At 40.3% G+C, this 9,957-nt stretch overlaps 1 protein-coding gene across 1 annotated transcript in view; it reads right to left on the minus strand.

Moving 5' to 3' along the window:
• Positions 1-8,625, minus strand: part of LOC104944528 (equilibrative nucleoside transporter 1) — a 14,686-nt gene extending 6,061 nt beyond the window's left edge. Inside the window, exons 1-9 of the mRNA XM_010770072.1 lie at positions 8,517-8,625; positions 7,926-8,016; positions 7,639-7,720; positions 6,059-6,237; positions 4,254-4,393; positions 3,290-3,424; positions 1,878-1,975; positions 1,483-1,582; positions 847-872 (exon numbers count right to left, since the gene is read on the minus strand). Of these exons, the coding sequence (XP_010768374.1) occupies positions 847-872; positions 1,483-1,582; positions 1,878-1,975; positions 3,290-3,424; positions 4,254-4,393; positions 6,059-6,237; positions 7,639-7,720; positions 7,926-7,954 (789 nt within the window). The 5' untranslated portion in view covers positions 7,955-8,016; positions 8,517-8,625. The remainder of the gene's footprint in view (positions 1-846; positions 873-1,482; positions 1,583-1,877; positions 1,976-3,289; positions 3,425-4,253; positions 4,394-6,058; positions 6,238-7,638; positions 7,721-7,925; positions 8,017-8,516) is intronic.
• Positions 8,626-9,957: the final 1,332 nt, after the last annotated feature.

Genomic DNA, 9,957 nt, shown 5'->3' on the forward strand with positions numbered 1-9,957 from the left:
TTTTTTTTTTCATTAAAGAATGAAAAAATAATAAAACATCAGATTACCTATCACTCCACCCGACTACTAGGCCTTCAATCGCTGAGAGGTTAGGACGGGACCTTCGTGGGTGATGGATTCAGCACCGGCGAAACTCATTTCGCGTGAATCGGCGAGCCGAAATGAGCGTCCCTCTGTGCAGGGGACATTAGACCAGTGTGAACATGTTGAGGCGAAACCTTATTCGCAGGACGCTTTACGGCGAGCTTACATTTACTATAAAAACCCTCTTATTGAGGGGTGCCTGGGAGTTTGAGGACCACACAAAGTGAGTAATTGTTTCGTTTCGTCGTCTCCGTTGTTCTACGCAACAGATCGGTCGTCCGGTAGCTTGAGCCGTACATTTAATAGAATAAACGCCTACCCCCACCTACGCACCTAGTGCGGCTTATCCAATTCCCCGGAAACCCGAAAAGGGAAAAACCCCCCCCCACCCGACCGCACCGGGGGTGTTTATCTTACGGTTTAAGACACCCTTCTTGTCGACCGTATATGCATTCGACTCAGCGAACGTCCTTTCACCGTTTTGATTATTTTTGTCCTTTGTCGCTAGTTTATGAGATCCATTTATGGCAGACGATATTTAATTGTGGCGGCCCGCCACAAATAAATCAATGTATGGGAAACACTGATATGCACACTTTTTAGGTCCTGATTAACATTAAACTCTCATGGTTGAATCACCCATACGACAGTAACTGTGTTACAACATGTGTGATTCTTTGACAAAAAGTCAAAAAGGTACAAGTCTGAGTATATTGAAACATAACAAAAACAGATTACTAAAACAAAACTTAAAACATCTACCGTTATCTTTCGGTTTGCGATTTGGCCTGAGAAAACAAGGCATTTTAAGACATAGAGAAACTGGGATGAACAATCACCATAAACCAATGATTAATCATATTGCCTGTGTTGTTATCCGCTAGTTGAAAACATTAATTTAAAGTGGACCTATCATGCTATATTTGAATAATATAGTGTAGGACCATACCTATATAAGGCATATTTATACTTTTTATTTTTCAAAATACCAAACAGATCATGCATTTTAGCCATTCCTCATTTCGCTCAATTTAACACTGTCTTTGCATGGGCTGATTCTGTGAGAACAGCACCACCTACAGGCCTGGCATATGTACTACAGCGTCTCCAGCGCTTTCTAACGGCAATGTCCGTGGCTGTCTCCTCCTGATTGGTGGAGTTGCCCAATAGCCGTAGCGCCACTTCTGTGACATCACAGAAGTGTTCAAATCTGTATCAGTCTGTATCAGATCCGTTGCAGCCCCTTTTTAAGAGATTTGGGTATGGAGGAAAAGAGAGAGGGTTGTGTTTTCTGACACTTGGTGAGTTCCCTGGAACACCGGGGACACATATTCATGTAGAAAAGACGTACAAAAGTGCATTTTGCATGACAGGTCACCTTTTAATGAAAATGGTTGCAGCCATAAGTGTCAGTACCTTTTTTGAGTAAGTCCATCTTGTTCTCCTCATCAGTAGCGGGTCTGGATCCATTACTCTCCATGAAGAACTGGAAAAACTCCTGTCAAAAAACAACAACAACATAATGAGCTGAGCCAGTAGAGCTAAGATGAGATGTGGTACATTTTCTCTGACAGAGGTGTAAATCCATCACCTCACAAAGAGAAGGGTTTGGACTGATACCAACAAAAGAAGACTAACCCTAATATACCACCTATCTTAAAGCATTTAGCTCTTATCGCATGTTTACAAAAAGGTTAATGAGAGACAGATCGAAGTGCATTGAACAAAGTACCTTGCCATAAACAGATACTAGAAAGATTTTAACAACAAAGTTTGATTTAGAGGAGACTCACCATCCTGGGCAGAACGATGTAGGCCAGGATGGCGAGGAGAATAACCACGCAGGCTGTGATGAAGTAACCGAAGGCGCTGTCCTGCAGGGCGGATCCCGCTGCACACAGAGACAAGAAGCACAGAGTCATTAGGGTTTTTAAAGACTGTCATTACTGATGATATAACTTAACGGTTTTCTATAGCTTTAGGAAAATGCCCAGGTAAGTTATTTTCATTATCGAAGGTAAATCTTCACCATTTCTCTTTATAAATCACTCATTGGTTTTATAAATAGTTTAACTAAGAAATTAAACAACAGCTCTAAACTGTAGTGTGATTGAAACTGAACCATCAGAAACTCAGGCACCATCATGGGCTTCAAGAGCTCAATGAATATCTAGTAATCATTACTACAAACAACGGCCTCAACGTTCCATTCAGGTTGAAATTAAACCATCTCAAGTCCCAACCATAAATAAAACTGTAAGTGTTTACTTTAGAGACGTTTATCAGGTAATCAAACTGTAGCATGTATTTGAACTTTGTGAATAAGTATTTGTGTGGTGTCTATGCATATTTGTTTTCAATAAATAATGGCAACATACAGCTGTTTAAAGTTATTGATAAAATCGATAAAGTGTTCTTATTGCATTATAAGAATAGGTATGAACACACACAACAACAACATTCGCCCTCACGCTCCATCATTTATCATTAGCACGTCTCATGGGTTGAGAAGGAGAGATTTATCTAATTTGATGAAGCATGCTGTGTTTGGAAATCCAAGCAAAGAAATTGTATTTCTTTGGAAAACAAGCCAGATGTTATTGAACTGATAACTGCATGCATGGGTCGGGAGTCAGAGCACGGAGGAAGCCAAATATGTGAGCAACAATCCCGTGAGCCAAAACTCTTCTGAGCAACTTAGTCTGTTTTTATAATTCTGTCCAGAGATTGAAAATCTGGCTGACCTCTTACCAAAAGTGAACTTTCTGTCATTAAAATGTCTTTATAAGAGTTACAAATTGTGCAAGAGTTGGAAAGACATATTTCTAGAAATGTAACTGTAGTAGACAGGGGTCGTGCAGTTTGTGCTTGACACATTTCCACTTCTAACACCAGTGCTAAACCTCCTAAAAAGTCTATGTATAGCAATGGTAGGCGTGTTGTGTTGTAAGGGGTTATTCGGTGTGAATGCTGAGAATCTTTCTCCCACATTCCTCATCATTTAATTCGAACATCAAAATGATGGCTATTACTCCGGGCATTCCTAACTTTCAAAAAACATTAACAATAATTCATCCAAATTGTGTGAGTTCAGCGTCAGCTTTTCAGCATTCACACCGCAGTTTCTTCAGGAATTGCATTGTCATGTTGTCCCCCTCTTGTGCATCAGGTTTAAATGGTAGAAGAAGAGCTGTGAGAGACATACATGCCAGAGTGCAGATCATGGAGAAAGCGGCGAAGGTGCCGGCCAGCCCCTGCCCGCTCATGATGGGCGTCGTGTAGGAGGCGGGTAGAATCCCTGCCAGCCCAAACAGACTGCTCTGGAGAATCGCCCCGAACGCTGGGAACAAGACAGGATGTTTAAGAATTAGCATATTTTAAAGAGTCGCTGTGACACAGAAACAACACACTGACACACAGCAATAAAAAGAGGCCCATCAAATATAAACCACAGACCCCGTTTCTAAACCATGGAGCAAAATAATTGTTTAACATTACTGTTATGAAACTATTTTCTAACTAAGAAGTAAACAATGAGACTTTTTCATATAAACTCGAATCACACTGATGGATTTAACCGTTTCGACTGTGGAGTTGAATTAGCTGCAGATATCTTGTAACATGTGTCCGCTGAGAGGAATGTGCCGACGTCGATATCAAAGCGCCGAGGTCACGATGCCCCCCCCCCTCTAAATAAAACATGATGGGCTGTTCCTCATGAGGACCTGAGGGTCAGGACCGGCCCAACGGGTATGAGGAGGGGGGTGAGCTTATCCCCGCTGCTTACTGAGTCATTGCAAATAAACAAACTCAGTGCGATTACAGAATGTGTTCTGAAGCTCAGTGTGGTATGAGGGAAGATGTGTGTTTGTGTGTGTGAGTGTGTAACCATACAGTATGAAAGCAATTTTCCACACACAGTGGATGCAGATGATGTTGATTAAAGACCAAGGACACATGGAAATAATGATTTGCATGACTTCAATGTGGAAACGGGATATACATAAACAATTGTAGCCAGTGCTGCAATAACATCTGCCTTTATGAGGGTTATAAGGTTGTTTCCTTTTGTTTTGATATCAGTTCAATTGGTCTTTTAAACAAGGAGGAGAGACTTTCCTCAGAGTGTTTTGAATGATGATTATTCACTTCTGTATTTGGAAACTCACAGTTGATGCAGATGATTTTGATCATAGTGATGGTGAAGAAGGGGAGAGGACCCACGTCGATCTTCACCAACACCGCGGTCAACAGGAAGACCACCAGGATGACCGCCAGGCTGCCAATGATGCGAAGCTTCTGAGGAATCCTGAGAGCGGAAACACAGAGAGAATGAAATTGACTTAATGTTTGTTTCTACAATACTTCAACCACTCAGCAACATTAGCCATATCCATTGTGGACACTGTGGGAGCAGAGGTGGGAAGTAGTGGAGTACAAATACTTCGTTTCTGTACTTAAGTATGTTTTTCTGGTATCAGTACTTTACTCCACTACTTATTCAGACGCCTTTTTACTTCTTACATTTTGAACACAAATACCTGTACTTTCTACTTCTTACTTTTTTAACACAAATACCTGTACTTTCTACTTCTTACTTTTTTAACACAAATACCTGTACTTTCTACTTCTTACTTTTTTAACACAAATACCTGTACTTTCTACTTCTTACTTTTTTAACACAAATACCTGTACTTTCTACTTCTTACTTTTTTAACACAAATACCTGTACTTTCTACTTCTTACATTTTCCAAACAGAATGGTTACTTTAGTTTGAATGTGTGTTTGGTGGCGTGATCATTATTATATAGAGTCATTGCGTGCCTATTGATTTGAACACGATCCGTGTATCCATCACTTCCTGGTCTTCTCTAAAGAAGAGGGACCAATGGAAACGTTGTCATGTTGCCGTTGTTCAGCATGGAAACATTCATTAGCTAACAATGACATTATTGTTCTATTAATATAAAGGGAGGTCAGGTACTCTTTAAAACAGCTGCTAGTTATGGGTACTTTTTACTGAAGTACATTTCAAAGCCCTCTTTACTTTTACTTGAGAAAAGAAGTTTAGTCAGTACTTCTATTTTTACCAGAGTATTTGTAAACACGAGTATCTGTACTTCTACTTGAGTAAAGGATGTGTGTACTTTTGCCATCTCCGTGTAGGAGTAAATAAAACAAATAACTGCCATTCATTCAAAACAATCGTATAATAAAAGTAAATACATTTGCAACCCCACGTATTCATCACATAATAGAACAGTGTTTGGAGCAAAGCGGGAGAACACAGGATATATTTTTGAATGTGGTGTGAGAAAGATGAGGAACATATGGAGAAAAATTGAGAAAATGTTTCCTGTTACGATGGGAAGAAGGTCATGGTTCTTCTAAGTGAGTTAAATTACTTTCATGAGGTTGAAGAGAGTGTCAAATAGAGTGCATCGAGTTGAACAGGCCTTTGTTTATCAAAAGAAGGGAAAGGAACACATCTAGAGGGAGAAAGGAGACAACAGGGTCCACTAAATCTATATAATATGTAATAAACGGAGGTAGTGAGGTCAAGCAGATGATGGAGGGAACGTAGAGAACATAAATAGCATTCCTGGGTGTGTTTTTACCCGGGGAGAATCAGCCGTTGTCGGGGTCCACCCCAGATCTCCCTCGATCCCACTCTAATTAAAGTAAACATGGCATACAAAGACCCCCACAACAGGATCATGTTACTTATAGCGGTGAGGTAGGCAGAAAGAGAGGGTGAGCCAAGGAGCAGAATTTGAATGTTGTGTTACCAAATCTCATGTTTCTCTCTTGGGTTCAACTTGTTGCTTCCTATGGGCGGGGAAGTGAGAATGCTAGACACAAGGCTGCAACTTACATAAATCACTGGAGTGTAGAGTTGTTTTCTGTATGAGTGTGTCAGTGCAGAGCAGGGTGGAAGCTTGAAAAGTCTTTTATAAACGATGATGATTGTACCTCTGGTGCAGGAAGGAGTTGAGGCAGGTGAAGACGAGCAGAGGCACCATGGCACAGAGCGTCATCACGTTGTTAAACTTTGACTCCAGAACGCTGCGAGTATCTCCATCTGCCAACGTCCCATTGGTCTGAGTGGAGGGGAGGTCAGAGGGCGTGTCCTTCAGCCTGCTGGTGAAGTACTGAAGGAAAGGATGGAGGGAAGCACATTTGTCACAATGGTGATGAGCTCCTGAAACTCAGCAGCAACAGTGAGGGATGATTGAATGAGTATGGAGTCACAAGTATGTCAGTGGCAGAGAAGGAAGTAGAATATATTTATTTTCTGGAAACTAAGACATCTTACAGTTATAGTTTTCAGTAATACATAATACATAATCCTAGTTACTGTATAACATTGAGGGATGATTGAATGAGGATGGAGTCACAAGTATGTCAGTGGCAGAGAAGGAAGTAGAATATATTTATTTTCTGTAACATTTTAGGAAATTAAGCCATCTTACAATTATAGTTTCCCAAAACAGCAATACTGAGAAACCTTTATAATATAATAATGGTATAATATATAATCCTATACATTATAATGTAATATAGCTCACATTAGCTTGTGCAATTTAAAAACCTGTGACTGAGTACATAAGAAAGAAAAAGTGGTTTGTGTAGGAGCCACATATGAAGCCATTTCTGTGTTTGTTACGATACATGTTTTTTGAGTCACTATAGGTGGTGGGCGTGTCTTTGGATTTGTGTGGTGACATTTTTAGTTATATCCGGTTGCTTTTACCTGCGCACTTTGTAATAGATGGGGGAGTGAGCTAGAGAAGGACCATTTTTTTTGACCGCACGCACGCATACAAGGATATACGCATATGGATATGGAATATTGCATTTTTGCTTTGGAAATAAAAGGTCAAACGCATACTTTTTGAAAGACTGAGTTTTTGCACGTCCAGTGTTTTTTCTCTTGTTTAGTCCCTCGCGGCACTTTGTTTAAGATTACTGCCGCAATAGTTTGTTTGGCTGTAACCTTTCTTAAATAGTAGTAAAATCAAGCGTTTGCACTTATAGATATTGGCAACATAGTTATTTATAACCATATGTCTGGTCCATATCTTAAAGCACATATGTTTTTCATCCAAGTGGCATTCCAACAAACAAGCACTAAGCTACGTGAAAAGCCCCCTGAGGGTGGGTGCAAATGAACTCCCCCGGGACAATGAAGTAGAAATTCCTCATGTTAAGAAGTTAACCCCTTAAAGCTGAGAGAGAATGGCGGGGAATTAGAGAGTCTGTACCCCTGCTGTGTAAATCCACCTGGCTGGACTCAGGTCAGCCGCACTGAGTGGAACCAGGTGGGTTTTGGAGGGAAATGTAAACAAACAATCTTTGTTTTCTCAAAGTTAGATGACCTTCTTCTAAGTGGACTTTAACCTCTTAATTAACGAATGGATAAACCACACGGCAGCCAACAGGGCTTTCCCTCTCACGTGCATCTGTGTGTTGTTATGAGAATTAACCGCATTAAGCAGCAAATATTTTCATATTCAAGGATTAAAATGGGTCCTAAGGGTTGTTTAACTTACAATAGTTGCCGTCATGAAGAAATTCCACGGTAAGAGGGTTCCCAGGCCCAGGATGAAGAAAATGATCCATACTGCATTGTATCTGGGAAAGAGACAAAAGGATGTTCACATGAATTAAGTCATTCAACTTTATATCAACAAACAATTTAGAACAAGTGGCTTTCATCCAGATCTAATTCTGCACATACTGTAAGTTAAACAGGAACTTAAAAATAGTGTATTGACCGTAATAAGTGCAGGATGGACATAAACAGAGAGTTTTCTTTTCTTTTAACAGATTCTCTTACTTGTCCCGAGGTGCGTTGAGGGCCGTCATGTTTCTTGTTAAGCAGACAGAGTCACGTGCTCACTCAGGGTTTGATCAGGGTGGCACCAGGTCTGAAATGCACAGATAACAAATGCATGTTTCCAATGTGAGAGAAGCAACAGCAACATTTGTATCATCGGCAGCCATGTGTCTTTCCTTTCTATATTAAGATATTTTAATTAGCCAGGCAATGTGAGGGCCAACAGAACAATTATTAATGGGCTGCGAAAGGTCATTTGAACAGACAATAAACCAATAAACCAACATAGTTCAAATTGTAAGATTCAGTTTGAAATGAGCTCCAAATGTAGAGGAAGCACGCCAGCATCAGTGGTAGAAAACTTGACATTTGAGACGCAGCTCAACTTCCCATTTCTGTGTTAGCGTCTGAGATGAAAATTCAGAAGAAGACATTTCTCCACTTCTTGGGAGAGTTACATAACAGTTGTGAAACTCACAAGACAACTTCACATGAGTGGGAAACAACACGTGCTTTACATTCCTCATAAATGTGCCACACAGTACAGAATAAATGCAAACACATTTCTAACCTTAAAAGAAAACCACTTACTTCAATTAGGAAGACAGACTCCTCTGGTCAGATGCACAACTAAAGCAAAGTCTGAGCAAGCTGTGCAGGCTTCACTTATACCATGCAAAGGTTTTGTAGGTTGACACCCGGCTGTCTTCAGCTCGTTGGACATGCCCCTATTCCCATCTCAGTGTCCATCCCTCCTTCTTCCCTTCACCTCAAACTCCCTTTTCTCCTTGATCCTTCCGACACACTTTTACATTCTTGGCATGCGTTGAGTATTTTGACGTTATGATGTCAACTCCTGGATTTCTATCAAGTAAACAAGTTGAGTTTAAAGCCCTCAGAAAAGACTGACATGTCTCTAGTCTTTACATTCCCATCTCTTCCACACTTCTGATTCCCCGTCAACACCAATGTTCTCCTTCATTTTGCACCATTGTTTCCTATCGATTACTAATTTCTCACCTCATTTCATCCGCTGTTCTCCTCCTGCACTTCTATTATTAATATTTTCCCATCTGTTGCTAACCTGGCTTGAATGTGCTGGCATGTTGGTGTCCTACTACCTCCTATTATACAAATTGTTGCAAATAATGCGAAAAGGTCCAATTTGAAACCAAATCAATACATCCGATTGCTCTGTATTTGTTTGCAAGTGTATATATGATTTAAAATATGTTTGGTTATCTACAATTTCACCTCAAACTGTTAATTTTGCACTAAAGCTTCTAATTAAAAGTAAAAATACGCGGTAATATTTAATTCACACCGAAATATACCAAAGATGGTTTAACAATGTTGTTGTTTCATATAGTCTATTGAACAATTGATATACCAGAATACATGCTAGATCGTGATATTGATGTTTTTTGTGAAATGTAATAACCTAAATGTCCGTAGAAGATTACACCGCAGCCCTACTCTCATCTCCACCCTTTCCTAATCCGCCACCATCTCTCCCTTCTCTAGCGTCTTCCCCTGTGATCCTGAGGGAAGACATGTGCGGAAATAGCTGTGTGTGACAACTTCTCCAAACAGAATTTATTTTCGACAAGACTTTTCTTAAAGAACAGAGCAATTTGGCATCAAATCAAGCTAAACAACACAAGGCCAACTTTATATACATACATTGACTTTTATAGTAAATTAGGTCAATTTGTTTCCCCCGACGTGCACAGGTGAGGTGAAACTTCCAATGATTTCTCACTATTCCACTTGTCCAAGGGGGGCGGTAATGCTCCAAGTAAACAATGCAAGTTTCCCACTTCATGATTCCCAAATCATCTTTGTATGTTTTATGCATTAATCCGTTCCAAAGCCCTTAATCATAGACACAGTGCATGTTGGTAAGTAACGCTTGATTTAAAAATAGATTCAGAAACGACCCAGGACGGGAGAGCTCTGCAGCGAGTGTTCAGAAATGCCCAGAGCATCACTGGTTACTTCCCTACCGATCCTCAGTGATACAGGGCAGAGG

The sequence above is a fragment of the Notothenia coriiceps genome, unplaced genomic scaffold, assembly GCF_000735185.1.
Source record: "Notothenia coriiceps isolate Sejong01 unplaced genomic scaffold, NC01 NC01_scaffold00008313, whole genome shotgun sequence".
Classification (NCBI taxonomy): Eukaryota; Metazoa; Chordata; class Actinopteri; order Perciformes; family Nototheniidae; genus Notothenia; species Notothenia coriiceps.